At 38.5% G+C, this 19,126-nt stretch overlaps 1 protein-coding gene across 5 annotated transcripts in view; it reads right to left on the bottom strand.

Moving 5' to 3' along the window:
* Window positions 1-18,037, bottom strand: part of EYA1 (EYA transcriptional coactivator and phosphatase 1) — a 170,542-nt gene extending 152,505 nt beyond the window's left edge. For 3 of the 5 annotated variants that reach the window (XM_030304378.1, XM_030304377.1, XM_030304379.1), the window contains exons 1-2: window positions 12,770-13,003; window positions 11,107-11,234 (exon numbers count right to left, since the gene is read on the bottom strand). In XM_030304378.1, coding sequence (XP_030160238.1) covers window positions 11,107-11,230 — 124 coding nt within the window. In that variant the 5' untranslated portion in view covers window positions 11,231-11,234; window positions 12,770-13,003. Of the gene's footprint in view, window positions 1-11,106; window positions 11,235-12,769; window positions 13,004-17,948 lie in introns of those variants that run through there. The other 2 variants (XM_030304383.1, XM_030304380.1) reach the window with 2 other exon arrangements.
* Between the last annotated feature and the right edge of the window lie 1,089 nt (window positions 18,038-19,126).

Here is a 19,126-nt window from a genome sequence, read left to right as displayed (position 1 = left end):
CAGTACAAAAAGACTGCCCTTATGTTAAGAATTCTCAATTAATGACCTAGGCAATATTTCAGTAGATTCTCAGTTAAGAATTCTCAATTAATGACCTAGGCAATATTTCAGTAGATTCTCAATGAACAATTCTCAATTAATGACCTAGGCAATATTTCAGTAGAGTTTCAGAACAAAAAAAGGAAGACTCTAAATAGAAACTGATGTGTATGGAGTACCTACTATAGGTCACACGTTGTGCTAAGTACTTTACAAGCAATGCCTCCTTTGCTCCTCATGGCAACTTTAGGAAATATTATAATCCTCACCTTTCAAAGGTGAGGAAACTGCAGGTTCAAGGTGTTTGCGAAACTAGCCTAAGGTCATGCAAGTAGTTTCAAATTTCTTTGACTTACCATAGCTTTCACGAAATCTTTGAAAAGTACAAAGTCAAACATTTTCTAATTAGGCCTTGATCATCCTTAATCATCGCTCTGCTGGAAATCTGAACAATCAGCAAAAACGGCACAGCCATAGGAAAAGTCCCAGAATACCAGGGCATTGAATAAAAGTGTATCAGTGTATGTTGCAAATTAGCGGATGGTAAAATAAACTAGTGTATGAAGATTGGAAGCAGATGAGCTGGCTAGGACTCAGAACCTCAATCATATCAATCTGGAAAAATGGTTTACTTGCCTAAAATGTAATCAACCTACCAAATTTACATCTCAGATTATGTTTTTTCCCCTATATTTTCCCATTCTTCACCCATTTGCAGGAATATTCAGACATAAACCCTACCTTTATTACGTATTAACTGAGCAAGTACTTATTAGGTAGCCCAGGTACTCAGAGTACCTGAAACAGCCATTGGATAATGTGAGGGACATCAGAAGAGGAGAAAATATCCTCTCCCACCCACGGAGACCCAGTAGCCAGTCCCAGTAGAGTTTTTTTAATGGAACATTTATAATTATTTAATAATAGCTGCTAGTGTTTGAATACATGTGGTAGATGCTAGTGACTATGCTTAGTATTTTAAGTAGACATTGCCATAATACCATGATAAAACTACAATCTCCATTTTACAACGCACAGGTTCAGAGATCATAGATGATGATAACGAGGATGATGGTAATAATAATAACCAATAAATATTAAGCACTTCCTAGGAGTCACATTGTGTTCTAAGCGCTTCACCGATTAATTTAACCATCCTTGCAGACCTACAGGTACGTACTATTATTTTTTTAAGTTTATTCATCTTTATTTTGAAAGATGGTGCATGCCCACACAAGCGGGGGAGGGCCAGAGAAACGAGGGAGGGAGGGAGGGAGGGAGAGAGAATATCCCAAGCAGGCTCCACGCTCTCAGGGCAGAGCCAGATGTGGGGCTCGATCACACAGACCATGAGATCATTGACTCGAGCCAAAATCAAGAAGCAGATGCCTAACCAACTGAGCGACCCAGCACCCCAGTCAGGTACTATTACTATCTTCGTCTCACAGACGAGGAAGCAGAGGCACAGAGCGGTTCAGTAATTATTCAGCGTCACACTTAGCTAACTGGTGAGTGGCAGAGCTGACAACAAGGCTTCGGAGCCCTCTCTCAAACCCCTGCTCTGCTGCCTCTCAAAACCCACGTTACATGGTTAGTAAATAGCAAAACGGTGAATTTTTTTTGGGCCAGAGTTAGTCTGACTGCAAAACCCACATTCTCACCACCATGCACTACTGCTTTTCTATACTTTTAATATTATGCATTCTCCACTTAAGGCAAGCATTAGATGTAAATTTGAACTGAAATAATAGCATATAAATAAGTACATTATTTCAGACAAAAAGGTCCTCCTAGCTTTTCACCCAGAATTTTTTCTCACCACCCACCGTCCCTTGAGTACAGTTTCAAGATACCATTTGATGTATTTCTGAAGCATAGACTCAATCATATCACTCTCCTGTTCATGAGCCTCCAAATCAGCCAGCTCCCACAGGATTGAATTCAAACTCCTGAACCTCATACGTAAGGCTCTTCCTCCCCTGCTTTGGGTGATTACTGTCTTAGCCCCATGGCACGCACTGTGTGCATGTCCCTCTCTAAACACACACACACACACACACACACACACACACACACACACACACACACACACACACACCACCCCTGGGACTAGGGATGTCTTTGCTACAGCTAAACAATCCATGCTCTTTCTTCCTTCCTGGCTTGTCACCCAGTGTTTTTCCACCTCTTCTTCAAGACTCAGTTTAAGTACTACCTGTGTGCATAAACCATCCTCGATCACCCCGTCATAATTAGGACCCCACCTCTCTGCAGAATATAGCCCTAGTGATAAAGTATAGTGGTCATCTGATTATAGGTCTGCAAATCCAGTAGACTGTAAACTTCTCTTTGGCAAGATGATATTTGGTAAATTTCTAGACACAAATCATGACTCTTTCTTGAATGAATGATGTAATGGTGGATATACAGTGTGATATATATTATTTCATACATACATACATAGAGACTGTTCACTGCAGTATGTATATATCCTTGTCCTTGCAAGTTTTCTTCACATTTAAGTTTTTAAATTTATTTTGAGAGAGAGAGAGAGAGAAAACACATGCAAGCAGGGGAGGGGGGGGTGGGGAGAGAATCCCAAGCAGGCTCTGCACTGTCTTCTGCAAGCGAAGCCTGATATGGGGCTCAAACTCACCAACTGTGAAATCACAACCTGAGCCAAAGTCAGAAACTTAACTGACTGAGCCACCAGGCACCCCAGAATTTTCCTCACTTTTAAAACGTTCACCTCCTGGGGCGCCTGGGTGGCTTGGTTGGTTAAGCGTCCGACTTCGGCTCAGGTCATGATCTCATGGTCCGTGAGTTCGAGCCCCGCATCGGGCTATGTGCTGACAGCTCAAAGCCTGGAGCCTGTTTCAGATTCTGTGTCTCCCTCTCTCTCTGCCCCTCCCCTGTTCATGTTCTGTCTCTGTCTCAAAAATAAATAAACGTTAAAAAAAAAATTAAAAAAAAATAAATAAAAATAAAACGTTCACCTCCTATGGGGAACCTAGGTGGCTCAGTCAGTTAAGCGTCCAACTTCGGCTCAGGTCATGCTCTCTCAGTTCGGGAGTCTGAGGCCTGCATCAGGCTCCGTGCTGACAGCTCAGAGCCTGCAGTCTGCTTTGGATTCTGTGTCTCCCTCTCTCTCTGCCCTTTCCTTGTGCTCTCTCTTTCTCTCTCAAAAATAAACATTAAATTTTTTTTAATTAAAAAAAAAATGTTCACCTCCAATCATGACACCTTACCATCTTGTAAAGATACTAAATCTAAGTGTACTAACTGCCTGATCTTTATATAATTCATGTGTTTCTTGGACTACGTGGAAGTTGCTTCATCATTGCTTAATACTATTAAGTCCAAGAGCAGTTGTCATTAATAAATTAATTAATTAGTACAGGTCAAATGCAAGTCAGTTACTACAGATCAAATTAAAAATCAGCAGCAATGTTGACTGTGGATGTTCTCTGAATGGATGGCCTGTATAATTACTATATAAATTGGTCTGTGAAATCATCATTTTCACACTTTGAAAACGAGGCTTTAGATACTTATTGAATCTATTAATGCCTTTAAATAAAATGAGTGACTCTTGTCTCTTATAATCACTCTCCTGCATTATCTGCTTAGTCATATGGGGCATTCATTCAACAAATACGTGTTGACTGCTTAATCACAGCCAAGCCTTCTGCTAGATGCCAAGAACACAGTAGTGAACAGGTTTATCCTTGCCTTTAAGGAACCTAGAGACTCTACTAAGTGAAACATACATATAAACGGATGTTGTATTTCCTTCAATGAATCATCCACTTAGACAGGGTAACATAAAATTTCTTAGGGCAGATAAATTATGTCAGTAAGGAGCAAGTTATTTGGCTATCAGGGAGCCCATATTTCAGAATGTGAAGGATGTGAGCTTTGAGATCGGTCTGACGTGTCTTTGATTCTCTTCTCCAGCACAGTACTGTGCTATTTAAACTCTTTGAAATTAGGTACATAAAAGTTAACTCTTTTGCAGATAAAATCAGGTATGCTATTTCTTGATATGCTTAAGAAACAGTAAGAACTTAGGCAATTCATTTCATAGTCCTCATTTTGTTAAAAAAGTATTGTTTCCACTCACAATTCCCTTGATCAGTAATCAATGCAATGATAAAACAGGTAAGCATTTTAGATTTTGATTCATTTCATAGAAAAATGTTTCCAATTGGCCTTAAAGGGAGTACATAAATAAATCAGCTTAGAATGTGTTTGCTAGAGTTCATCCACCTTTTTTCAATATAATGAGATGTCTCAGGCATGAAATGAAACTAAAAAATCTACAAAACCAACAAATTACCATAAACATAACAACAGCCTTTTACTTACAAAAGGGGTCCTAAAACTTTACATAAATCCTCAGCCTAAGTCCTTGATTATTCAGCAGTCACTGAAGACAGCTATGTGTCAGATAATGTTTTTGCCTACCCAAAATAAAATCGGAAAATTTGTAATTGTCTTTTTTCCTATTATATTGTACCCTTGGAGCCAAAAAGAGGCAAATGAGTCACTCTTAGACTTTACTCCAAGTAAGCAAAGTGGGCACACATAGACCCATCACGTTATCTATATACAGCTCACCCCCAAGACATCTTTGGCCATCAAAAGAAATTAGGAATCACTTAAAGCAAGGAATCCATGAGTGAAGGATTCAGAATTAGCCTAAATGCTAGGACTCACTAAAGGTTCACACAATATCCCTGGAGGGAACCAGGAATTTCTCCCAGAAGATAGGATGTTCTAAGGGAGGTACAGATTGCTGATGCTACCTAACTTCTGGCCCAGCTAGAGAAGAGATGTCATAGAACTCTGATTCTCTTGAACTGTGAGGTATTGGGGAAGAAGAGAATACTATATAGAGTCCGTTTATCAAGGAGCCTGATTCTGTACTCTGAGCACAGTTTCAGGCAATAAGCGTTGGAATTCCTATTCTTCCTACCAAAGCTATTTATGAGCGATAGTACATCTGCCAATGTGCAAGGCCCTACACATGCCACCGCTGTATCCTGTGACTTCGCCTCTTATACCCTGTCAACCTCTCTCCCCCCGCCACACCGCCTGAACGGCTACTTGCTGCTCCTAGAACATAGCACCCGTGCTCCCATATCCTGGCTTCCGTAACCGCTGTTTCTATGGAACCCCCAACAAATGCCACTTAAGCTGCTTCTTCGAGCTTTGCTTAGTTAACATAGCCCGGTTCTCTAAGAGAAACGTGACCAAATTTACCATCCACTTAAGAATATTTTCTGAGGTAGAAAATGGTTACTCTGAGCAGTAGCAAAACTGTGACCGCTTTTTAGATTTCACAGTAATACTGCTCCAATCCAAATGTGCATATAATAATGACTATTGTAATGAAAAGCAGAGAGGACTTCCCATCTCTGATCCCAGGGAAGCCAACAGAGAGAGACGGCTGATGGAATTATAATTAAGTCTAAAGCTTTGAAAACTAGTAAGAGACAATCCCCTAAAACTTAACCTATTGATGCAATATGCTTTGCACGCGTGGCACCAAGAAGAAATCTCCTACACTCACGCACACAAGAACTTAAAGACCAGAATATAACTGCCCTGGGGACATGGCCTCATAATGAAGTCCTTTTGTCATCAAAGCCTCTGCCATAGGCCATTTTACAGCTCCACTGTTTGCTAGGGAATGGTGTTCTCCAGTTGAGAAGGCATCCATGTGGAAGGGGAAGGCACCAGTGTTTAGTACGAAGGTGTCAGAAAAGACACTGGCTGGGGATGGGAATCGTGTATTCTTTCCAAGGACTAATACAGAGATTTTAAAACCCAAGCTCTGAACTCAGAACTGGATTCAAATACTAGGTCAGATATTAGTGGTACCAATTATAAGCCCTGTGCCTTTAAACTTGGCACTGAAGTTTCTAACGCTCTGTTTTGTTGTATGTAAAACAGTAATAGTACCATACAAGTCTAGATATGGTACAGAAGTTAATAAATACAGAGTACTTAGGAAGTCCCAAGTGTGTCCCAGGTTTTACTTATCATCCTCAAAGCAAGCCTGAGAGAGGTTTCTGCTCTGATTCCCATTTTACAGTCGAGGACACTGAGCCCAACAGAAGCTAACCCTGCTAGTGATCGTGGAGCTGGGAGTCAAACCCAGCGTCTTAACCACGACACTGGGATGTCAGGAATTTTCTGAAGATTAATGAAACAAATCCTGGAGAATGGTCAGCATAAAGACTAACATTAAGTTCTTTATAAACATTAGCCATTATCATTATTAATTAGTAACAGGCATGTGAAAACTCTTCTCGGACACAATATAGGCAAATACTAAATCCTAAAATTATTTTGTTCATCCTTTCATGGCTTTTCCTTGTGAACAATTTATAAGAGACCAATTATGTGGCTACAGGCAAACTTTAAAAATGTCATTTAGAAATCCTTTCACTCACAATGTCCCTTAATCTTCCAGAAAGTAAGTCATGTGCAGAATGTAAACAATAATAAAATTAGATTACCATGTTTCTATTGACAACAGAATATTTGACCACAAATATACAAATGTAGCCTTTAAAATGCAGCCTCAAACCATAATTTTATACACATTAACTCCAGCTTACATATTTCTTATAAATAAGATTTCTTAAAAATATTCCAGTTGCATATAACTTTATTTCACTAAATTCAAATTGCAGCGAGAAAAACAAATTCAGATCATTTGTTGGTGTTCTGAGCTTTGTAGAAATGACAAAACAACATTAAAATAGCTCCTGGTAATACAAAATTGAATTAAGCTATCATCCTAAAATATGCAATACACAATTAAATACATTTTTAAAATGCAGAAAATTTAGCCACCTAATTCAAGATTGTATCTCTTATCACCTTGGGAATCTGATATACCAATTCAAAATTACTATTTGAATTACCATCAGAATTCCTGAAACCCTGTTTGTAGTGAAGATTTCAACCGCATGTGGTGTTACGTCACTTAAAGGCAAATTCATCTGCTTTAAGACAAGTTTAAGCTTCTTTTTGACTTTGAATCTGAATTTACAATAGCAAAAACTCAGAATTAGAGCTCTCAGTTCCACTCGCTCACGCTTCTTTTTTGCCCTTCCCCACTCTTCCTCCCCAGACAAGCAAAAATAAACACTCAAACTAGCAATATATGAACCGACCAATCTTAGGCTCCCATGGAAATAAGACAACGAGAAAAAAACAAAGATGGAAAGAATCACTGCTTTGCAAACAAGGCCTTAATTAGGTACGTAAATAAAACTCCTTTTACTGCTATGGCCCTGAATCCTTCCAAAGGAAGGTTTCCCAACAACTTTGAACGCTTATACAACACAGACGTCAACAGACTTGACATATATCCACACATTAGGAATCCTCTCAGATTCGGTGCTTTAATATACATCTAATGCGAGCATCACCAGCAAGAAGCCTAGGTCTTAAAAATTATGCTGTTACAATCTAATAAGAAATTTCTCTTCAATCCTGTCTTGGAAAACTAACTGCCCCCCACCCCCCAAAATAGGCCAAACAGTTAAAAGAAAGCCACAGTTGCTCATAGTTTTCATAACTATCCATGAGTCTCCTCCAAATCAAATTGTAATTGTTTAAGAGTAAAATATTTATTACTTCATTTGGAAACATATCACTTCTGTTTTTTTTTTTTTTTCAGTGCAACTCAAGCATTCATTTATGCTATTTTGTTTTTTTACCTATCTATGCTTTCTATCTCCAAGGTTTATAAACTGTGAGAAACCAACAGTTAACTACGGTAACGATTCACAGAGAGGTTGGAATAGAACGTAAAATACGAATAGTTGAAACTTTTGAAGTATGAAACAGTAAACAACCATCCTAACTGAAGAACATTTCATCTGGGGAATAAAAAAGCCCAGTATCTGAGGCTATAGCTCAGTGTCTGTCTGTCTTTATCCCTTAGATGAACCATGAAAATAGGCACTAGCCTGTGAGTACAGAACCTACAAACATTGAGTCTTATGATAATTTGGCAGCCGACTTAAGAAGAAACTTAATATCTCGGCCTCTCCATTCCATTCCCTTCTTGTTTGTTCTTCAGATGAAGTTATGGTTTTTGATACAGGAGATTTTCATGTTTTCTTAGCCTCATTATAGGGACAAGTGGGGGCAGGAAGTAAAAAATGGCTCTGAGAAGACAACCTATATAAACGCGGGCAAAGCCAACAACTGTGTCAACTCAATGGAAGTTTTGTTGACCTCATTAAGGAGAATAGCTTCAACTCAGTTGCAGTGAAGTCACTTAAATATAAATCATGGCATATAGAGCTAAAAATATTTGTCATGGAGTTAGGGGAGATGATTGATACTTTAAACGCTCTCTTACATTTAAATGAATTTCTTGTTTTTCGTTCTTCTAATTCATTGGTAAACAGTACTAGTTTCGAAAGAAGACTTTCAAAGAAGGACTAGGAAAGTCTATAAGGATTATATCCCAGGGAAGCTTGCCAGACACTAGGAGCTCACTAATTTTAACCTTCACTCCTCTAGCGGTGACTGGGGGTAAGGAAACAAATGCGTTACAGAATGCGTAAGCAGCTTGATGAACTGATTCACAAACTTAATAATAACTCAGAACTTTCTGATAGAGTCTGCATCTAAAGAGGGATGTAACAGGGATCATAAAGCAAGTCTAGAACCGTATTTCCAAACCGTATACGAAAATAAAACTGGATCTCCAAGCAGAATGATGAAAATTCCCTTTATTCTTTGGAGAATTTATTTTATATTGGTACCTTCTAACTCCACTTTAACTACCATAGCCGTTACAAAGTAAACCCAGGTAAGATCCCTGAAAACAAAACGAAATGCGTAACTGCCTTTGTCTGAAAAAGGTCTAAAAAATTCATTTCTAAAACATAAGATCATTAAGAATTTTTCTGGATAAGTAGTAATTTTGAAGTATTTGCCAGATTGCCTCAGCAGATTCCACAATTACCTACAAAATCGTACTCTTTTGAACCACTTATGCAAAAATGGTAGAAGACACATATTCCTGAATATGGACCTGATATCAAGCTATTAAAGGTAAACAAACTGTTAGAAAGACATAACCACTCCACATGTCCTTAAAAAACAAACCACACGTCATTCACACAAAGCCTTCCTAGGGGGCAGTCCCCATCACAGACTCTGCTTCAGTATTACATGGTTCTTATTCTGTAGGAGACAATCTGCCAGTAAATGATGACAAAATGAAAATGCCTCCCCCCCACCTCATTTGTTTATACGTATGTGAACTACCACTATGCATTATTTCATAATTACTCCAACCAATACGTATTAGTAAATTCTATTTAGCAAAAATGATTAGACATAGTCTTCTTTATTTTTAAGTTACTCTAAATGATGGTCTTATTTGGACTTCTCAGCGATGAGGACTATTTAAGGTTTGCACCTGTGGCCCCTCTGACTCTCCTGTCAGTAGCCACCTGCACGAGGACACCGGCCTGGGCCCCCCCCCCCCCCCGAAGGACCTACACTCAGACTGCACACGCCCAACCTACACTGCGTGGCAGTCACACTTCCACCTGAAGCCGAATCCCAAAGGAGAGAAAAAAAGACTTTTTTTTTTTATTTGCTCTACGAAACCTACTTCAATACCAGAATTGCTTTCCTAAAAATAATTTCAGTGTCTTTTTGATTGCCTGTCAAAATGGGAAGAGTTTGAGGTGAAGAGCCAACTTCATTCAGAGGTTTCTTTTCTTTATTTTATTTATTTATTTTTTGCTAGATCAGCGGAGTTTCTACTTTTGACAGTGACCATTTTTCAGCAATGCTGGTAACGAACGTATTTACTCAAAAAGCAAAATACAGACTATTTACACATTAAAAATCACCACGGTCGGTATAGAAATGAAGGTATCTAATATCAGAATCAATTCACTTTATATGTTTTCTAGGATCAGAAATGTCCTAACATTCCTAGTTTTAAAAGGCTTCACCAATACGTGCTGGAATACTGCACCAAACAAACAATTATATGGCATTTAGTTTTGTTTATTTTTAAGAACTGTGATAAAAGATCACCATGGCGATTGGGAAATGATGGTTAAGGGTGTTGTTTATGGATGGATGGAATTCTAACATGGATAATTCACTGAACTTCTAGTGAAACTTATGCTGTAAGTTCATTAAGGTCCTGAGGCTTAGTAAGGAATAAGCAAAAATATCGTGTGTGAAGCAGCAATTTTTCAACAGGCTAAAGTAGAAATAAATACAATATGTAACACATACTTGCATATGTTACAGTTTTAAAATTATACATAATACCGAAATAAATGTGCAGAACAGCTCACAATGCACACGGATAGCTTTACTTGTTTAGACTGAGGAATCTATGGACTAAAGTAGGTGTTTACATAAAATTTACATAAATATTAATATGTATTAATTTACAAAATAATTGTAACACAACTATTCAGGTATACTATCTAATCCTGAAGACAATAAATTTCATGTAGCTCCCAAATAAGGTTGTATATTTGTAAACAAGGGTGCTTTTTGTTTTGTTTTGTTATTTGCTTATATCTCAATGGTCAGAGACGCAAGAACATTAGGCACACAATTTTACCAGTACTTAGAAACAATCCAGTCCAATGTTACGTTGAAACCCATTTTGTTATATTTAGTATCAAAAGGGAAAGGAAGTAATTCCAAATTCTCATTGCTCAGAGAACAAAACAATGCAAATACTATACTCTGAAGAGTCATCAGCAAGAAGCTTAAAAAACACTCAAAGGTTAAAAACGTTACGCACCCATCCATATACGTGTGTCCATTTATGCCAAATAGAACCAGTCTGTTAATGTTACAATAATTTAGTACTGTGCAGCTCCTAACTGAAGGATGAATACTGATTCACACGTCAAACGACCCAAATGGGAACTAGAACAGTAGTTTCATGGGTTTGACAACTGAAATCATAACCCCCTTGTATATAACAAAGTATACGCTGACGAAGAAACAAGGTGCAAAGCAAATAGCGAGAAGGCAGACACTCACCTTCGGTGCCATTGGGAGTCATGGAATTACTATCTCTATGAGAGTTATCGAGTTTGGGACCACTGGGGGATTCACTACTACCACTCAGACGGCTATGCGGGCTGGTTAGATCCTGCATTTCCATAGACCTAAAGACAAGAAGCCTTCCGTGTGACAGATGTACCAAATTCATAACACTAGTATTTAATGCGCTAACGACTTGACACCTTTGAAACACATTCACACAAAAGTCCCATTGTATCTGTTTTCTTAGACTCCAAACAGTTCACCTTACATTTTACCTTCAGTCATGCTTTCCCAACATGTGGTGCTCAAAGGTGTCCTTGGCCTTACCTAGCTAACCAAGTATTCACATGGCGCTTTGAAAAATCTTTTTTTCTTACACAGCTCACCAAATCACAGTGAGACCATTACGTCAAGTTTAATTTCCAAAGGAAAAAAAAAATGCAGTCATGCTTTTCTTTTTAAATTGAAAAAACAGAGGCGTTATTTCTGTAAAAGACAAATATGTAAACAGTTATAAAAGGACGAAGCGTCACTGTCTATGGAATCTGTTTCATAAATTAGCACCAGTACTCCCTTATAATTTACCACCCAATTGTAATTTAATGGGTCTCCAAACCAAATAAAACACTTGAGGCCCATAGTGCAGTGACAGGGAAAGAGATAGTCCTGATGCATGTGTTTACTCTGGCAAACTGCTTAATTGTTCCTCTGTTTCCCTTGAAACAAATGCAGCATTAAAACATTATGATGTCGGCTCACTTGTTTGCTTTGTGGATTACATACAGCGTGCCCAATTGAAAAGGGATAAGGCCAACATACAGTGAGTCCCTGGGAGCATTAGCGCTTGGAATACCTCAGCTGTCACTTATTCAGGGAAATAACAATTCTACCTCAATGCTGCACTTTTGCATTTTTACCATATAAAAGGTTAAATACTCCCCCCCCCCCCGCCCCCAAGTTCTTAGACTCAGTAGCTGCTGATTTTATAAAATGATGGTAAAGCCGCCACTCACGTTCACAATTGCAGAGCTATCCGTGTATATTTAATATTCTATTCATGGAGAGGAGGGGGGCTTATTTAAAGCGACTAAAACCACACCTAGATACCCTTCTGTTTTCTGACAGCCAATTTTTTAAAAAAAAATCTAAGGCCCATTCCCTTTATTTTAAACCTATGTATTTTTCTTAAAAAAAAAAGGGGGGGGTGTTAATGTTCCATTGACGTGAAGACTTTTCCTCCCCCCCACCAGGTTAATAAAAGCTAGTTATTTTACTCTAGAGGTTGCATTTAGACTGACTGTAACTAGTTTTTAAAGCAGCTTAATATGAACCCTGTAACTTCTAAAGTGAGTTTTTACTTCCCCAATCTTCTAAATCAAACTAGAAATGGCTTACAATCCAACTTTTCTCTCCTAATTCACATTACACGTTCACAGTTTACCTAACACCAGAAACTATAGCCCATAATCATTTTCAAACCCAAGCTCCTATTCCCTTTCTACATACTTAAAATTTTTTTACAAGCGCGCACACACACAAATTGTGAAGTAATTTCCAACAGAGGCTGTTGCTATTAATAGAAATAATTAAGAAATACTAGACAAAAATAGATATGGGTCACAGAAAGGTAATCTCTAAAAATGTCAAATATCCTTACCTGCAACTTGAGGAAACAGCAACATCTGAACTGGTTTGAGATGTTTGCACCTGTGATCGGGGGTAAGAAATTAGAAGCTGTTGTTACTCTGCTTCAGTGTCAGCTCTTAATTATACAGAGCACATGGCTGAGAACGACAATGCTCTCTTTTAACCAAAAGAGAAAAAGGAGGATACTGCAGCAGTGAAAGGCATATTGTCTTGAAGTTGAGGTCTCCACTGTTGTTTCCTCCTGCAGGTCTACCCTCCTCCTCCCCTTGTCAAGGGGGAAGGCAGCCAAATGACGGGATAGTGATTCATCACTGGCCTATGACAGCTGCAAACGGGATTACCCCTCCCCCAATCAACATGCAAAGCAGCCTTGCCCAGGCAGCTTGGAAAAGGTGCTTGGAGAAAAATAGCTATTAGCAAAATGAGTGTGTTTCACAGCAGTTCAAGAATTAACCCTCCAGCACCCTCGGAAGATCTTCCATTCTCTGCTATCACCAGCTGAAACAGAGTTCCCGCCCACCCCTGACTCCTGACAGTTTCTCCTCCTTACCATGGTGGTTTCTCCTATATTTACTATTCGTCATGTAGCATTTACTGAAACAGCTTCTGGGCAACTTTCAGGCAATGCTGAAAAATGTCACTCTAAATGGCAAAGGCAAGTTTTCATACCCCACAATCACATCACTGAGTGACGTGTGCTCATGCACTCATGCAAATTTGAAACTCAGTGACTGCTTACGCACCATCGCCTGCTAAAACAGAAAAAGCAGTCAGCTCTCCGTTTAATTTGCTGTCGTTTCAACCAAGAGGACAGAGAGCTTAATCATCAGTTCAATGTCCCTGGGAGCCAGCATTTTGGTGCCTTTTGTCTCCAGATGAACCAACTAACTTAGGCTCACAGGCAGGCTCTGCCAGCTACTACTCTTCCTCCAGAGGCAGCGCAAACCGCCAGCAGGTGATAAGCTCAGGTGAGGGCGGGCTGCTGGTTTACAAGCTCAGACTAACGCCTCGCAGGAGAGAGCATTCTGGAAAACACTTAAAATGACTCGGAATTCCAAATCTTTGATGTGCATTTTCATTCAACCTGAACTGACATCAATTAGGGCTACAGAACAAAGATGAGAACTGAAGCATCTCAAATGGCATTAAAGTGATCCAAGCAAATTTCTGCCATTGAGTCTGGTTATTTTCTAATTATGATTTATGAAATTGAGGAATTCTACCTTTTTGGCACGAAGAGTGCACTGCTGAAGTCTAGATCCCTTGGTGTAACATTATGTGAAATTTCTAGGTATGTGTTTCTAGAATACATGCAGGATGAAAATCATTAACAGACGCCTGAGTAGTAAGTGAAAATTTAATTTTAATTCCTGCAGATATATCATTTTGTGATAGCAGGCGGCTGCAATTTTTGTTAACGTTCTCACGTAAGATTAAATGTTTTCCTCTAGAAACTGCAGCAATCTACGAGGATAAATTTTTTTTCCCTTTTTTCCCCCTGCTTTTATACACCTGGAATAAATTATAGGTGAGAACTAGCTTAGTTTTAAGAACTCTCTTGGCCTAATTGTGGGAAAGAGTATGTAAAACACACTTTCTGTTAAATGTTAAAATACATTCCTATTTTAACATTGGCTAGATAGTATAATCCTGGAAATATAATTTTGGTTTCATTGTATACTTTGAAAGTTTGATTATCCTTATATTTGTGGTTGAACCTATCATTAAATTGCAAAGTCAAACTTAAAAATGCACTTCAACATAAGAATTTTTCGACCACGTTTTCTCACTGAAAAAAAATGCATTTGCACTTTTTTTTAATGCTGCCCTGACTCAGTCTCTACTGTACTTTCATATACTACAATTTTTGAAATCCCATATCCATGATCTTCATTTCATTAAGTATACTTCAGATATATTCTTTTGTGTCTCAAGGATTATTTAAACCATGTGTTGTGTGTTACTGTATTTAAAAATGACTCTTTAATCAAAATAACTTTAAAACAACTAATCCTCACTTAGGCTGGTCAGCTGAATCCACATCGTGGTCCAGGAAAAATAAATCTACTCTCAAGAATGCGAATGCAGACAACAATTAGACACAGATGTGAGCAAAATTAGTTACAGTTTACAAAATGCTACACTTCACATGCTTTTAGTTTTTTATGTGTAGTACAAGATTACAGGCCAGTAAGGAAACATGCTCTTATAATGACTTATCTAAAAAGAACACCTATTTCTGATTGGTGTTGATTTTCTCTTATGTTTGACAATATCGCTGGAAGTTTCTGTGTTTTCAAGGTCCAAGAGCATAATGTGTTTCAAAAATCATTCATTAGGCAGATTTCCACTCAAAAGAGAAAAAAAAATTATTTCATGGTTTTCAGGAAAATGCTGTTAGGCATTCAGTAAGCTCATATTTTCTGCTTCATATCCATAAACTTAATACGTTTCTTGTCTTCTTCTAATCTGGTATTTTTAATTCAAATGTTCCTACGAGTACAAAAATATTTCCCCTAACATTACAAAGAGTCATCTTATATTACAATGAAGTCACTTCACTCTAATGCTTTTTAAAACTCTTTGTATAGAACACCCACAGCAGCCTACATACTGAGAGTTGCAGAAATACAAAGAGGAAAAAAGATAGCAGAACGTCGTAGAATTTAAATTCAAGAATCCTAAACTAGTCACTTTGACTTCTGATTAGTTAATGAGGTCTTTTAAGTTTGCCTTTTTTCTAATTAAATTTATAATTCTTCACAGATGTAACTTTTGTTGATGTTCAATTTGTCTCTCTCATTTTGTTAAACCTCACATAGTACTTCGCCAATCCATTGAATAGCCACATTAAATCTGTTAATACCATGCTCTTCAACCCCAGAAATTATTTCCAGAAGGCAAACTTGCTTTGAGAGATCATCAAACAAGACTTAAGGTACACATTTTATCACATTTTCCCTACCACAGAGCTCAGGACGCAGAGCAAAATTCATGACTTTTGCACTGTTTATTATACTTTGCTAAATTACAAATCAAAAGCATCTGACAGAAGATCGTGTATGAAGCCAAAAAGTTAATAATGTTCTGTGAAAAGTAAACTGTAAATGGAAAGGGGTTCTAAATCTCAGCAGCAAAGAGCAAATAAAATGTAGGTACTTGTCTCAATTATGGGTTTTCCATAGGCTTTTTTGCTTGCTAGAAGCAATTTTTATAAAATGGCTATAATTTAAAACTTTTTTTTTCCCCCCAAAAACTAAAAAGACATTTTCAAAGTGAAAGTACTGAACTTATCTAAATAAATAGACTTGGCAGGCAGGCTGCTTTTGCCCACCCCCCCCCCCCAGATCAACCTGAGTACTCCCAAATTTGAAAGACAATGGCAATTTTCTAATCAGAATGTATTTTATAAGAAGGAGACTTAGGCATAGATCTGCTTTTTCATCAGAGTATATTCTTGCTAAAATCTCCCTCAATCAGTATTTCTAACTCTGGTGTCAATGCTGTGATAAAAATCTAAACGTAAAATCAAAATGAACTCCTAGGAAGACGAAGATGTCTTTTAAATGTTAACACTTATTTCCTTCTTTATCAAAGACTCCATTAAATGAATGCTCCAATGCTGTTACTGAACTGAATGTAGTAGGCTGTATTCCTCTTTGACATACCTCGTTTGAAGAAAATGACAACATTGAGTCCCCGTGAAAACAAAAACAAGTGTTTAAATGACACTGATGCCACCATAGTTTTAAAAGATTGATTTCAAAATGAGCACTCATTGAAAATGTTGAATGAAATGCCTTTGCTATCTGATTAAATGGAAGAGAGGGTTTTATTCTCACTGCAAGTCTTTTTTTTTCCTCTTCCCAGTGTATTCTTATAATAGGAATTTTCACATACAAATGGAAATTTTCTTTTGAGAAAATCATTTATCATGTGTACGAAACTCACACAGCAGCTGACTTCCTTTTGGCACTCTAAAACTGAACAGTGGCTCAATCAGGCTTCTCTGTCTGTCACCACGAAGAATTTTCAGGATTGAAAACCCATGGCTGTTTGTTCATTTACTGAACACTCTGGGCCTTAGGAGAACTCAAGCAAGCAAGAAAGTCAAATATCAAATATTTGACAATGCAGGACTATTCATGTATGCATGTGCTCAAACCCCAAACGGTGGGCGAAAACACTCACAGAAGCCTAAAATAAAAGCTACTTTGAAAGATGCATAAACAAAACAAAACAAAACAAAAAACAATCCCAACTCTATAAAACTACACTTTGTGCTTAACTACCAACTTTTTGTACCCTTGTCTTTTTAAGAAATGCAACATGAAAACACTTGTCTAAATTCAATGGCAGGTCTGAATTTACTGAATTCTTGCAAAAGCTAGACTTAAATGTGTTCAAAAACTCCTCCCAAGAAATATAAGCCCATGAGTCATTAGTAATATAGTGATTTTGAATGACAAATACTTTAAATGGTAATTCAAAAGTTGAAGAACCTTCTTTTAAGTTTCAAGGTCCATTCCAGTCATCTAAAGCGTCAATATGCGAAAAGTATATTAATTTAGCAAATGTTTATTATTTCACCTTTAGAAGACGAGCCTGTTTCATATAACGTGGGGGAAATTTGTTTATTGAAGCGAAAGGGTTTCCTTCCTTAAAAAGTGGTCTCAATTTATTTTTGTTATCTGTTGTGCTTTCAAAATGTGAATTCTTCCCTCATTTTCTCATATCAACCTAAGGTGTGGAGGCAAAGTTAATCTGTGTTGCAATGGAGATTACGCATAGGTATTTATCGCTTTGTTCCATATCGCTCAAGAATATTTGAGGTTTGTGCAGCAATTCAGGAGAGATAATGAAGTAATCTCCCTGCAAGAATACAGCCGTGTACTCTATTTCCATAGATCACAACCACAGTAATTGCTAACAATTAATTTGTAATTGTCTTCTCTTAATGATGCCAGTCGCCGAGCTAACAGGGGGGTTAAGAATTCTACTTTTGTGATGGAACCCTGTGGCTCATAAAATCCCAGGTCCAAAGTGTCATAATCTTGCCCGTGCCCTCATGTTTTTAGTTTAAAACAAATCCAAACAATTACTCACGGCGCTCCTGGTATCTTGGGCTTTGCCCACAGGACAGCTGTTGTCAGTCCCTACAATTTTTCAAACCGTCAGCTTGTACTTACAGCGCTTACATCTGCTGCGTCCACCAGTTTTTAACGTGCTCCTTCGAACGTTCTGGTTTAGCAGACCTCCATTCCTTGGGTAGGTTTGCTCCCGGGGAAGGACGCGTGCGGGCTTTTAGGCGCTCCCAGCGGAGCCCCGCGCTGCTGGAAGCGGGGCGCCTCTGCAGGGGAAAGCCCGGCCGCGGGGACGGCCGCCTGGCCGCTGCTGCAGGCTCGGGCTGCCGAGCGACTGAGCGAGAACGCTTTCCCCAGCAAGAAAACCGCCACAGTGGACGGCAACAGGAAGGCTTAAAGTCGGAAGTGGCACTGGAGAGTTTCTACCTCGCCCCAAACTCGGAGCCATCAGCTCCCACCGATCTGTTTAGGAGCCGCTGCGAGCCCTGCGCTCTTTCCCCACCAAACAGCGGCGGCAGATAGCATCTGAGAACCCTAGACAAAGAAACGGCACAATCTCATCCCTCGATTTGTTTGCGCAGCCTTGTAGGTCTGCCCGTGGAGCCTCGGGGCTTTTTTTTTTTTGTTTTTGCAACGCAAACCACAGCTATTCTCTTGTTCTAACCTTATTGGTTTAAATGCAACAATTGAGAGGAGCACTGCTCCGTCTGACTCAACCTTGCTGCTTAAAAAAAAAAAAAAAAAAAAAAATTTATTATGTAAATGAACGCGCCCCACGCTATCTGAATAAACAGCTGTGTGAGAATAAGTTCTCGGAGACACTGTCGACACACATCTCCTGCTCCAGCAGCTACCAATTACGAGCTTTGGGGAGTAGTTACACGTTATCTTTTATACTTTTCCAAAACTTTTTTCAGGCCCTGAAACTTGGGGAATCAATACTTTGCAATCCCCCCCCCCCCCCCGTGCAACAACTAACGGGTCTGGGAAATTTTAGAAAAAAGAATTAGAATGGCAACTTATGTATTAAGTACGCAGAGGGAGAAAACAAGCAAACGTGTAAACTATTATCAGTTTAACAATGAAAGCCTGAATGATGATTCTGCAGTGATTTCTAGAGGGGCAAGGGTTACATGAGCAATTGGGGGGGGGTATGAACCTGATAATATTTCGGTGTTGATATTTGAAAATCATTTTTGGGAAAAGATTGATTTCATCTAGAACTCTCTTTACATTTTGTTCTTTTAAAAAATTCTAACTAAACTCAGTATCTACGCATGATA

This window comes from Lynx canadensis, chromosome F2 (genome assembly GCF_007474595.2).
Source record: "Lynx canadensis isolate LIC74 chromosome F2, mLynCan4.pri.v2, whole genome shotgun sequence".
Classification (NCBI taxonomy): domain Eukaryota; kingdom Metazoa; phylum Chordata; class Mammalia; order Carnivora; family Felidae; genus Lynx; species Lynx canadensis.
Note: the sequence above shows the minus strand (reverse complement) of the source record. Positions and strands in the feature narration are given on the sequence as shown.